Below are 13,351 nucleotides of genomic sequence, written 5' to 3'. Positions count from 1 at the left end.
ACCGAGTCTGGGTGGTCGGCGATTCAAACCCCAGCCAAATCATACCAAATACTTTGAAAATGGTACGTGCTGCTTCCTTGCTTGATGTTCAGCATTTAAAGGAATAAGAGAACTGAAAATACCCATATATGGGGAGGAGGAAATTCCTCTTCGGGAATGCCCTGTTGAGTGCGGTGATAAATGCGATGCCATTGTTGCGATGTCGCTGGTACTCAGTGCCCTGGGAAGTGACAGCATTTCCCCCAAGCTCATTGGGTGTGTTTGTCTCATCTAACAGTCCGATGTTGTGTCTCATGTATTTATCTGTATGTCCATTTGTGTGATGTTTGGCAGCTCCACTTTGAACCTTAGATCCTGTAAAAAAAAAAAAAAAAAAAAAAAAAAAAAACACATCAGAGGGCAAGAATAAAAATTTCCAAATAGTCAGGCAGTTGTTGAAGGGTAGAAGAGATGTGGTCGAAGTAATTGCATCAAAAACAAAAACGGACATCCAGTGAAAAATATATTGAGAAGGATTGGAAAACCGTTTTTGAGAAACTCTTGAATGAAGAAAAAGAATGGGAGAATGATAGAATGAAAACACTTGTACGGCTTCTCCCGTTGGTTGTTTTCTTCTCCAACTGTGGGGTTTAAGGAGGTGGGAGGAAGTTCTCCCAGAACTCAAAATCTCCACCTCCTTTTTCAATAAAGGATCATTATTCATGAACCAGATTGTGAAACTTCATTCTCATTGCTTCGATCCAAGGGCTCTTTTTAGAATCCTCACTGAACCTCTGACTGCATCCACTTGTAACTAGTTTGTAGTGATATTCCCCAGAATGCTTTTTATGTGCTCAGTAAGGGTTTTCCTGATCATCCCTGTTGCGCTGACTATGAATGGTACAATTTGAGCGTTCTTAAATTTTCAAGTCCTCTTGGCCTCATTTTTCAGCTCCTGGTATTTGATCATTTTTCTGGTTTCTGCAGTATGTACTTCAAAGTCATTGGGAACTGAAACCTCAATCAGCAATGTTGACTTTTCCTTTTTGCGTTTGAGCACTATGTGCAGACGCAATGCTTTGTTTGCAATGTCCACACTTGATGGGATCATCTTGTAATATTACACCTGGAATGTAATAAAGTTGAAGGTCCAGAAGAGAAAGTTGAATCAGCTGTTAGGAGGATTAAAGAAAGGAAAGGCAGCAGGTCCAACCGAATTGTTCGGCAAAATGACAGAGAAGTAAGAATGCAATGGATGACAAAGTTGTGTTGAAAGGTCTTGGAAGGAGTGATTTGTGAAGATTAGGCAAATAAAATCACTTGTTCCCTTGATCAAGATGAAGGGAGACTTTTTATTATGTTCATCTTACAGAGAAGTTAAACCAGTTGAGCAGGCATTGAAAGTATTTGAAAAGGTGGTTGAAAGAAGATCAAGCAAAGTTTGAAATATAGACAACTAGAACGGGCACTCGGTAGAGCGCATACCTTCGCCGCAGCTACTGTTCTGTACTGTACTAAAATACGATTTTGACCTTTTCGTGACCTTGACCTTGACCTTTGACCCGATTGCTCCCAAAATCTAATCAAATATGTCCCGTATAATAACCAATCATCCCACCAAATTTCATGCAATTCGGTTGAATACTTTTTGAGTTATGCGAATAACATACACACACACACACACACACACACACAGACATACAAATAAATACACAGCGATCAAAACATAACCTTCCGCTTTTGCGAAGGTAACAACCAGTTTGTTTATTAGCCATGTAGATCAACAACCAAGTGATTTTTTATTTTGAGGCAATGCTAGGAGAAGTATATTGGCACAGAAAAGGAATCTGTACCATGTTTACGTTGACTTAGACCCCTAGAGAAAGCAAATTGCAATGTACCAAGAGCAGTTGTTGAATGAGCTCTCAGAAATATACCGTAAATGAATGGTAACTTGACGAAGAATGAAATGTTGCTATTCCCATGCTCTGTTGGCTTAGTATTGAATGCTGAAAGTGAAAAAAGAAAAAGTGATGTTTCAAAAATGGAAAGGTGCAATGTCGAAGGAACGTTGATGTGTCAACATTAATATAAACGAAGGTTATGGTGAATGGTGAAGAAGGACAGAGGAAAGAAAGTCATCACCTGGTCAAGTCAAGTCATCACCATCTCCTATCCTCAAGTCAATGGGGTTGTTCATTATGCAGAGAAGGATTTGGACAGAATTCAATTCAACGCAGGCAGCGTTATAGATTGTTTCACAAGCAGTGCGGTGGTATTGCTGGAAATTTGGTAACAAAATCTGGGATTTTCAGATGTAGAAGATGTGAGGTTCAATTCAGGAAAAAGATGAAGAACAAAAATAAATGCTCCTCAGTGAAGAATTTAATTTAGAAAAAGGTGAAAAGGTTGCGAGGTTGCTATAAAAGGAGAAAAGGTGAAAAGGTTTTTCTGGACTTCATTAATGATCTCTCTGACTCTCTGGAAAATCCTCTCTATCTCTTTGCTGATGACTCCACTCTCTGCCGCTCAATATCTCAACCCTCAGATCGGCAGGCTGCAGCCTCTTCACTCTCTGCAGACCTGGACAAAATCACAAACTGGTCAAGCAAGTGGAACATGTCTTTCAATCCTGACAAATCTCACACTCTTACGATGTCTCTCTGAAAAGACTGACTGGACAACCCTCCCATCTACTTTCTGAACAATTCTCTTGAAGAGGTTTTGCCACTCAAGCTTTTGGGTCTCACTATCTGCCATGATCTTTCCTGGGAAAACCACATTTCCAAGCTGGCCTCCAAAGCCAGTCGCCGACTGGGCATCCTCCGTCGTGTGAAATCCTTTCTGTGCACTTCTGCGCTCCAACATACTGGCATTCCTCAATGGCCTTTCTTTTCCTATTTGAGCAATTTTTCCATTTTAACCCCCGTCCTGCGGCCGTGAGCACACGCTCCAAGAGTGGTGGGTTGACAAATTTCAGTGGCGAGTCAAACCCCACAGGATCGGCCTCAATCATCTTGGGCCCCAGCACGACCCTCTCCAATGCCAGCTCGCTCACCAACAAACATTGGCCTGGTCTCGGTCACCAAGGTTGGCCTGGCCTCGGTCACCAACTTTGGCCTGGCCTCGGTCACCACCGTTGGCCTGGCCTCGGTCACCAACGTTGGCCTGGCCTCGGTCACCAACATTGGCCTGGCCTTGGTCACCAACGTTGGCCTGGCCTTGGTCACCAACGTTGGCCTGGCCTCGGGCACCAACGTCGGCCTGGCCTCAGTCACCAACGTCGGCCTGGCCTCAGTCACCAACATTGGCCTGGCCTCGGTCACCAACATCACCAACACCAAATTTAATGAAACAACTTAAATTTTTCTTTCTTTTGTTGGAAGTATCCTTTGGCATGATCCAATTGTTGTGATCATTGAAAAGCTTCCCAAACCACAGGGACCTCCTGGCTGTCTTTCCCCACTAATTTCCCCAAAATGGTTGCTGGTTTCCTCCGCCACTGAAGGTGGACAGAGGTTATGTTTTCACCCCTGTCTGTTTGTTTGTTTGTCTGTGAGCAGGATATCTCAAAATGTTGTGGATGGATTCGGACGAAATTTGGTGGACATGCTGGGTGTGGGACAAGGACGAAATGACTAATGTTGGGTGTGGGACAAGGACGAAATGACTAATGTTGGGTGTGGGACAAGGACGAATGATTAGATTTTGGCCAAGATCCAGATCCGGATACGATATAATGTATATTTAAATGATTCTTCACCGTTGAGAGGTAGGCCAAACTATATATAGCACGATATCTCAAAAAGTTGTGGATGCTTGAATTTATATTTTCAATTTATCCCTGGGGAAATCCGGTCAATCTCACTTCTGACAAAAGTTGTGGCATAAAGGATCCGGCTAACGCAGACCGTCTGGGCAGGAGGTCTAAATACCTACATGAATGACCAAACGATCTCCAAATTCACACTGCGTTCATTTACCATATTATTTCCTCAAAGGATCTTTCAACTGCTAGTAACAGAAACTGGTGGTTTGCACGTGGGAAGACAAGAAAGAAGGAAGGAAGATGTTTCTTTTCAAATAATGATTTATTAAAAGGATAAGGGAGTGAAGACTAGGCACTAATAAATAAATAACTGACAGATAAGGCCCTCAAAATACAAATGAATAGGGAGCACATGTACTTAATAAAGAAATACAATATACCTAAAACCCCAAGTGATGGTGCTGAAAATACCAGAATTGCATGAAAACAAAGGGGCAGGAGAGGACTTGAGCTGGCACAAGCTGGTCTTGGCTGCAGGACGATCCGTGGTCGTGCAGATTGGTGTTACACAGGGCTGTTGCGGCACAGGGCGGAAGGATGGCAATGAGGGGAAAGCATTCAATGTCTCTCAATGGTGTTTCTCCCATCAGCCATGAAACAGAGAGATATGGTATGATTCTTGATTCTTGATTTCAAGAATCATACCGTATCTTATTGATTCCCTTCTTGATTTTAAACCAACTTGTGCATGCATGTGCAGACACGGTTTTTAAGCCCTCGGAGACCGCCTTTCTAGCACGTGGCTGGTACCTCATTGGTTGCCAACCTATGGTTTTTTTTTGTCAATGCTCTATCCTTTTAGATTCTGACCATCAAACAAGGAAGCAGCACGTACCATTTTTAAAGTATTTGTTATGACCCAGTTTGGATTACAGTTGAACTGCCGACTTCCCGGACTCAGAGCAGCAGATGCTTTAACCATAATGTCACCAAATCTGGTTAAATGTATGAATAGCAATAAAAATTGAACATGCAGTTAACATGTGATTTTTTTTTTGAAATAAGACAACTTAAGCTGGTTGCCTGATCTTGCAGTTATATATATATATATACTCGCATACTCGTGTATATTTATATATATGTAAATAATATAATATATAGCACCAATAATGCAATGAAACAGTCGTTCACCACAATAATTTTTTTTTCTCCCTTCTGATAATGTACACTGATACAGTTTCTTCTCTTCTTCCTTGTGCAGGCCTTAATGGGAAACTGGAATTTACAGTTTTGGCTGGAGATCCGGAAGGCCTTTTCACAGTCGATTCAGATGGTGTTGTAACTGTTGCCGGACGTCTAGACCGTGAGCACCAGGCTTCCTTTGGCCTGCTCATTGCCGTGAGCGATCAGGCCTCTCAGCTTCACCTGCGCCGCACCGCGACGGCCCGAGTGAGTGTTACCGTACGTGACATCAATGACCACTCGCCCACCTTTGAAGAGACCTATCTGAAAACATCCGTCACTGAACGAATGCCTGTCGGGACGCCATTGTTGGTGGTGAGTGCCAACGATCTGGACGTGGGCTCTAACGGAGAAGTGGAGTACGTGCTCGGAAAAGGCCGAAACACTGCTGTAGCTCATTTGCAAGCTAAACAAAAAAATTCTGGCCTTGTAACCTCGGTGGATCCTCAGGTGCCAAAGACAAGAAGTGAGCAGGACGATAAGGCCAAAGCTAATATGAGGGAGATTTACTTTAAGGAAATCGATGATGGCACGAAAGGAAGTAGGGGCACGACAATAGATGTTCCTTTTAAGCTGAATGCAATCACTGGTGAGCTTCGTCTCTCAGCGGCCCTTAACCACAAGCTAATGTCAGAATACCATCTCGTAGTGAAGGCAAGTGATAAGGGCATACCTAAACGGTCAACACTGGTGGAACTAGTTGTGTCAGTGAGCAGCACCAACGATGGCACACCGTTGTTCATACAGTCACTCTACAGGGCCACCTGTCGTGAATCCACACCACCGGGGACGGTGGTGGCACGTGTTTCGGCTACGGACTCCGATGATGGGCCGAACGGGGAGATTCGTTACGAACAACGATCCGATGGTGTTGACGACGATGACGATGGTTATGATGGTGGTGCTGGTCGTGATTTTCGACTCGATCCTGCTACAGGAGAGTTGTGGGTCGCACGGCTCCTGGACCGAGAGAAAAAGGCCGAGTACCGGTTGGGAATTCAGGCAGTGGATCATGGAAAGCCGGCACGAACAGGAATAACTGAAGTGCTGGTGACCATCTTGGATGACAACGATTGCACTCCGACTTTTGGACCCAGTGATGTGGTGCACATCCTTGAGAATGAAGATGCAAAGCACAAGCTCATTGCACAGGTATGAAAAGGTCGTACGTTCCGGAATCATATCGGCTGGACAGTAAAAATTCCATGACTTTAACCAATTGTTTTGCAGCTTTACTCATGATACTCAAAGGTAGAGTATACCGACTGTATCCATTATTTACACCGCCACCAAAGGTGGGTGGAGGTAATGTTTTCACCTTTACCTGTTTGTCTGTCTGTCTGTCTTCTGTGAATAAGATGTCTCAAAAAGTTGTCGATGGATTCTGGCGAAATTTGGCGGAGAGGTATAGTATGTGACAAGGACGAAATGATCAGATTTTGGTGAAGATCCGGATCCGGCTAGTAGAATTTTTAAGTGATACTTCACTATTGGGAGATATAGCCAAAAACGCTACATAGCAGGATATCTCAAAAAGTTGTGGACGGATTTGGGCGAACATTGGTGCACCGGTTGGATGTCTGACAAGGAAAAATAGATTCGATTTTAGTGAAGATCTGAATATGGATTTGGATATGATAATTATTTAATTTTTAAAGTGATTCTTCACCATTGGCAGATGGGGCCAAAAACGATACATAGGATGTCTCAAAAAGTTGTGGACGGATTTGGGCGAAAATGGTGGACCGGTTGGGTGTGTGACGAGGAAAAATAGATTCGATTTTAGTGAATATCTAAATATGGATTTGGATACGATAATTATTTAATTTTTAAGTGATTCTTCACCATTGGCAGATGGGGCCAAAAACGATACATAGCAGGATATCTCAAAAAGTTGTGGACGTATTTGGGCGAAAATGGTGGACTGGTTAGGTGTGTGACAAGGAAAAATAGATTCGATTTCAGTGAATATCTAAATATGGATTTGGATATGATAATTATTTAATTTTAAAGTGATTCTTCACCATTGGCAGATGGGGCCAAAAACGATACATAGCAGGATATCTCAAAAAGTTGTGGACGGATTTGGGCGAACATTGGTGGACCGGTTGGATGTCTGACAAGGAAAAATAGATTCGATTTTAGTGAAGATCTGAATATGGATTTGGATATGATAATTATTTAATTTTTAAAGTGATACTTCACCATTGGCAGATGGGGCCAAAAACGATACATAGCAGGATATCTCAAAAAGTTGTGGACGGATTTGGGCGAACATTGGTGCACCGGTTGGATGTCTGACAAGGAAAAATAGATTCGATTTTAGTGAAGATCTGAATATGGATTTGGATATGATAATTATTTAATTTTTAAAGTGATTCTTCACCATTGGCAGATGGGGCCAAAAACGATACATAGGATGTCTCAAAAAGTTGTGGACGGATTTGGGCGAAAATGGTGGACCGGTTGGGTGTGTGACGAGGAAAAATAGATTCGATTTTAGTGAATATCTAAATATGGATTTGGATACGATAATTATTTAATTTTTAAGTGATTCTTCACCATTGGCAGATGGGGCCAAAAACGATACATAGCAGGATATCTCAAAAAGTTGTGGACGTATTTGGGCGAAAATGGTGGACCGGTTGGGTGTGTGACGAGGAAAAATAGATTCGATTTTAGTGAAGATCTAAATATGGATTTGGATACGATAATTATTTAATTTTTAAGTGATTCTTCACCATTGGCAGATGGGGCCAAAAACGATACATAGCAGGATATCTCAAAAAGTTGTGGACGTATTTGGGCGAAAATGGTGGACTGGTTAGGTGTGTGACAAGGAAAAATAGATTCGATTTCAGTGAATATCTAAATATGGATTTGGATATGATAATTATTTAATTTTAAAGTGATTCTTCACCATTGGCAGATGGGGCCAAAAACGATACATAGCAGGATATCTCAAAAAGTTGTGGACGGATTTGGGCGAACATTGGTGGACCGGTTGGATGTCTGACAAGGAAAAATAGATTCGATTTTAGTGAAGATCTGAATATGGATTTGGATATGATAATTATTTAATTTTTAAAGTGATTCTTCACCATTGGCAGATGGGGCCAAAAACGATACATAGCAGGATATCTCAAAAAGTTGTGGACGGATTTGGGCGAACATTGGTGGACCGGTTGGATGTCTGACAAGGAAAAATAGATTCGATTTTAGTGAAGATCTGAATATGGATTTGGATATGATAATTATTTAATTTTTAAAGTGATACTTCACCATTGGCAGATGGGGCCAAAAACGATACATAGCAGGATATCTCAAAAAGTTGTGGACGGATTTGGGCGAACATTGGTGGACCGGTTGGATGTCTGACAAGGAAAAATAGATTCGATTTTAGTGAAGATCTGAATATGGATTTGGATATGATAATTATTTAATTTTTAAAGTGATTCTTCACCATTGGCAGATGGGGCCAAAAACGATACATAGGATGTCTCAAAAAGTTGTGGACGGATTTGGGCGAAAATGGTGGACCGGTTGGGTGTGTGACGAGGAAAAATAGATTCGATTTTAGTGAATATCTAAATATGGATTTGGATACGATAATTATTTAATTTTTAAGTGATTCTTCACCATTGGCAGATGGGGCCAAAAACGATACATAGCAGGATATCTCAAAAAGTTGTGGACGTATTTGGGCGAAAATGGTGGACCGGTTAGGTGTGTGACAAGGAAAAATAGATTCGATTTCAGTGAATATCTAAATATGGATTTGGATATGATAATTATTTAATTTTAAAGTGATTCTTCACCATTGGCAGATGGGGCCAAAAACGATACATAGCAGGATATCTCAAAAAGTTGTGGACGGATTTGGGCGAACATTGGTGGACCGGTTGGATGTCTGACAAGGAAAAATAGATTCGATTTTAGTGAAGATCTGAATATGGATTTGGATATGATAATTATTTAATTTTTAAAGTGATTCTTCACCATTGGCAGATGGGGCCAAAAACGATACATAGCAGGATATCTCAAAAAGTTGTGGACGGATTTGGGCGAACATTGGTGGACCGGTTGGATGTCTGACAAGGAAAAATAGATTCGATTTTAGTGAAGATCTGAATATGGATTTGGATATGATAATTATTTAATTTTTAAAGTGATACTTCACCATTGGCAGATGGGGCCAAAAACGATACATAGCAGGATATCTCAAAAAGTTGTGGACGGATTTGGGCGAACATTGGTGGACCGGTTGGATGTCTGACAAGGAAAAATAGATTCGATTTTAGTGAAGATCTGAATATGGATTTGGATATGATAATTATTTAATTTTTAAAGTGATTCTTCACCATTGGCAGATGGGGCCAAAAACGATACATAGCAGGATATCTCAAAAAGTTGTGGACGGATTTGGGCGAAAATGGTGGACCGGTTGGATGTCTGACAAGGAAAAATAGATTCGATTTTAGTGAAGATCTGAATCTGGATTCGGATATGATAATTATTTAATTTTTAAGTGATTCTTTTCCATTGAGCGATTGGGCCAAAAGCGATGTATAACATATTTTAAAAAGTTATAGATGACATGACTAAACTTGGTGGACGAGTTGGTTATGTGACAAGAACAAGCCGATGAGATTTTGGTTCAGGTCCGAATCCATATCCAGCCTATCAGTGGGATACAAAACAAACTGTTCAGCCTGGCGGAGGTGTGCGCTCTACCGAGTGCTGTTCTAGTTGTTTATGTATTCTCATTGAATTTACATGGGAATCCGATCGTTGCATGTTCATTTGCATCCTCAAAACTTCAGTCTACTGTGACATCCAGTTTATGTCAGTACAATCAAAGGTTATATCATTTCCTGAAATGCTGAATGGTCATAAATTAAAGGATAGCTTATTTTTGAAGATTAAAGCACCAATGATAAATCTGCATGCTGAGGACTTTCTCCTGCAAGCAGGAGGCAACACTTTAACAGGAGGTAAATAAACCTAAAACCTTCTGCAGGTGAAGGCAGAAGATGAGGATCTTGGGCCTGGAGGACAACTAACATACGCTTTGGTGGAGGGAAATGAGTCTGGCAAGTTTTCGGTTTCTCCTCATGGTCAGGTTTTCCTCGAAGGAGCCCTTGATCGAGAGATGACCCAACTCCACAAGCTTATCATCACTGCAACTGATGCTGGTGGGTGCAATAGATGGCTTGAGATGAGTAAGGTAAATGTTACCTGTGTGAATTTTCCTTTTTTTGTGTGTATGCAAGGTCGAGGCTCGTGTAAGAGCTAACATGAATCACAAAAAACATAAACGGACACATAAAACATGTAATAAAGGGAGCAGGAGACAAGATGGGGAGAGAGAGGGAAGCACACAAGCACAACAACGGTAGAGAACAAGGACATTGAGAGATCTGTGGGAGGGAGAGGGCATTGGGGGAAGAGGGCAGGGGAAGGGGGTGGGTGGGATGGGAAAGGTATTAAACAAATTGACACTGCTGGGACTTCCAGGAAAGAAGTCGGTATTTCAAAAAGGTGGATCTCGGATGAATGAACGGGGGTATAAAAAATCAAGGTTTTGGATGGGGGAAGATAAGAGATGGTCGTGAATTAAGATTCCTCACCTATTTCAAATGGATTTCCTTTCAATCCAACGACTTATTTTGTACCACGTGACACACTCTGCCCTTTTATTCTCTCTCCATATCTCCTTCATATATTAATGTCTTCTTTTCTTTTAATGCTTTTGTGACTCGGTTTGAACATGTTTTCACACTTCTTTGTTCTTCTCTTCGCTTTTTTTTTTTAACTAAAGCTCATGGAGAAGTTTGGCCAAACATCATTTAAAGAAGGACATTATGGCATAATACTAGAATAATGATGAACATGGGTCTTACTTTTGAAATGTTCACCTTTCCCACACATGAAACTAATGAATGTCAGCAGTTTGTTTGTGAAGTAGAAGAAACCCAAAATGAGGGAAAATCTATTGTGTATCTGTATCTATTTTATAAAAAGTATATAAAACTAGAACGACACTCTTTAATGTCACGATGTCGATCAATATGCATCCTCCCACATTATTACATCATTATACATACTTGTACCAAGTTTGATTTAAATCCCTCAAGCTGTTCTCAAGTCATCACATTTTTACCTGACATGACCTCTGACCTTTGACCTCTTGATACCATAATCCAACCAGTTCATCTTTGCATCATATATATACTTCTATCAAGTTTGTTCAAAATCCCATCACTTGTTCACAAGCTGGTGGGCACACACAATTTTTACCTAACATGGCCTCTGACCTATGACCTTTGACCTCCTGCCCCCAAATCTAATCAGTTAATCTTTACCTCATAATACATACCTGCACCAAGTCTGATTAAGATCCCTTCAGCTGTTCTCAACTTATCGCGGTAACGAAAATGTATCACAGATGGACAGACAGACAAACAGACAGACAGACAGCCGGATGGACAACCTGAAAACATCATGTAATCACAAGCCGACGAAATCACCAGAGGTGAAAAAAGGTATTCCCATCAGTATTCCAGGTTAATTACACTAAAGACTGGGTTTTCCTGATGCGAAACTCGATTTTAGAAAGGCATTGCCCTCATCTTTTTATTACTCAATAATGCCATGGGGAAGCTATTTACTTTCACAGTGTGCTCACCAGGTAAGTTATGTTGAGGAAATGAAATGTGCAGATGGTGTAAAACAAAATGCAGGTGGTGTACGTATATAACATAACTCGACATTTTTTCAAAATGGCTTCCATGGGATCCGAATTTCTTTCTTACTAAACTGGAACGCCATGATATTCCTTTTGCTTGCACAAATCGAGTGGTGTGTGGAGGGTGGCGGGGTCTCGGAGGAAAGAATGGGTTGTCAGGATGGTGTTTCATCCATCTAATTACATTTTGCATTGTGTGGTGCAAAACAGTCCTGAATTGATGAAAAACGTTCCATTCGTTTTTGTCCAGTGAAAGAACCCTTAAATCCTTTTCGACCATAAATGGGTGCAAAATGGTCTAAGGGTCTAAAGAGGTCTAAATGCTGTAATGATCTAGTGTTGAAAGGGTCTTAAAAGGGCTAAAAAGGCCTAAAGGCTCTACAGGTCTAAGGGGTTTAAAGGGTCTAAAGATTTATGGGTCTAAAGGGTGTAATGATCTAGTGTTGAAAGGGTCTTAAAAGGGATAAAAAGGCCTAAAGGCTCCACAGATCTAAGGGGTTTAAAGGGTCTAGAGGGTATGTTCCAATAGTAGTTAGGTTCTAAAGAAGTCTAAGAGGTATAAAGGGTGTAAGGGTCGAAATGTCTAAGGGGTCTAAGGATCCAATGGGTACATTCCAAAAGTAGTTAGGGTCTAACGGGTCTAATGTATCTATAGGGTATAAAAGGGTCTAACTCTAAAGGATGTAAATGTCTAAAAAGGGTCTTAAGGTGAAAAGGGTAAGGCATGAGTGCAAGTTTGAATATAGCAGTGAGGAGGATACTATACTTCAAGAATCAGACTTATATCTTTGTTTTTCTTCATGCACTCAGACTCGACTTTTTTTTTTTTTTTTGTTCTTGTTGTTTCTTTCGTCCGACTCGATAAAAAGACAAGGCCGAGTCAATGTAGTCAATATGCTTCGAAACCTGTACTCCGATACCTACCATGAGATTATTATTACTTGAAAAACTTCTTTTTTTTGGTGTAAAATTGCTTGAATCTTGTTTGTCTCAAATAGTGAGCCAAACACTGCACATAAATATACTTTTCAGGATTATACTTGGTTAGGTTCAAAGAGGGATATAGAGACCGTGCATTCCCATGGAGCCAATGACGCAGAACCGATTCTGGCACAACACCCTGCCAGGTATACTGACAGTTAGCAAGATTCGGTCTGGCGTCGTTAGCTACCTGGACCCTGACGAGTGTAGAGATAACGTAATTCTGACTATAAAATGAGTAAAAGTAACTTGTCAAATATTCATCTTCAGCTGAATGGCAATGTGAATGAGAGAGAGGAAGACAAATGATGAATTGCGAAAGATGATGGGAATAGAGCCTGTGATTGATGCTGTGAAGAGGAACAGGTTGAGATGGTTTGGTCATGTGTTGAGGAAGGATGAAAGTGACTGGTTGAGAAGAGTGATGGAAATGAATGTAGAAGGAAGTAGAGGACGGGGAAGACCGAGAAAGACTTGGCTAAAGATGGTGGATGAAGAAATGCGGGCAAGGGGGTTAACAAGGCGAGATGCAGAAAATAGGGCAAAATGGAGAAGATTGTCATGGGGACCGCAAGGCTAACCCCTGCTCTAGCATGGAAAATGGCCTTAAAATGCCTGTTGTTGTCTTGTTG

General features: G+C 41.1%; 1 protein-coding gene across 1 annotated transcript in view; it reads left to right on the top strand.

Moving 5' to 3' along the window:
- The window catches only part of FAT4 (FAT atypical cadherin 4), a 144,372-nt gene that overhangs the window by 41,355 nt on the left and 89,666 nt on the right, over positions 1 to 13,351 (top strand). The window contains exons 4-5 of the mRNA XM_068114588.2: positions 5,010 to 6,142; positions 10,011 to 10,185. Coding sequence (XP_067970689.2) covers positions 5,010 to 6,142; positions 10,011 to 10,185 — 1,308 coding nt within the window. The remainder of the gene's footprint in view (positions 1 to 5,009; positions 6,143 to 10,010; positions 10,186 to 13,351) is intronic.

This window comes from Myxine glutinosa, chromosome 4 (assembly GCF_964187855.1).
Source record: "Myxine glutinosa chromosome 4, kmMyxGlut1.1, whole genome shotgun sequence".
NCBI classification, from domain to species: Eukaryota; Metazoa; Chordata; class Myxini; order Myxiniformes; family Myxinidae; genus Myxine; species Myxine glutinosa.
Note: the sequence above shows the minus strand (reverse complement) of the source record. Positions and strands in the feature narration are given on the sequence as shown.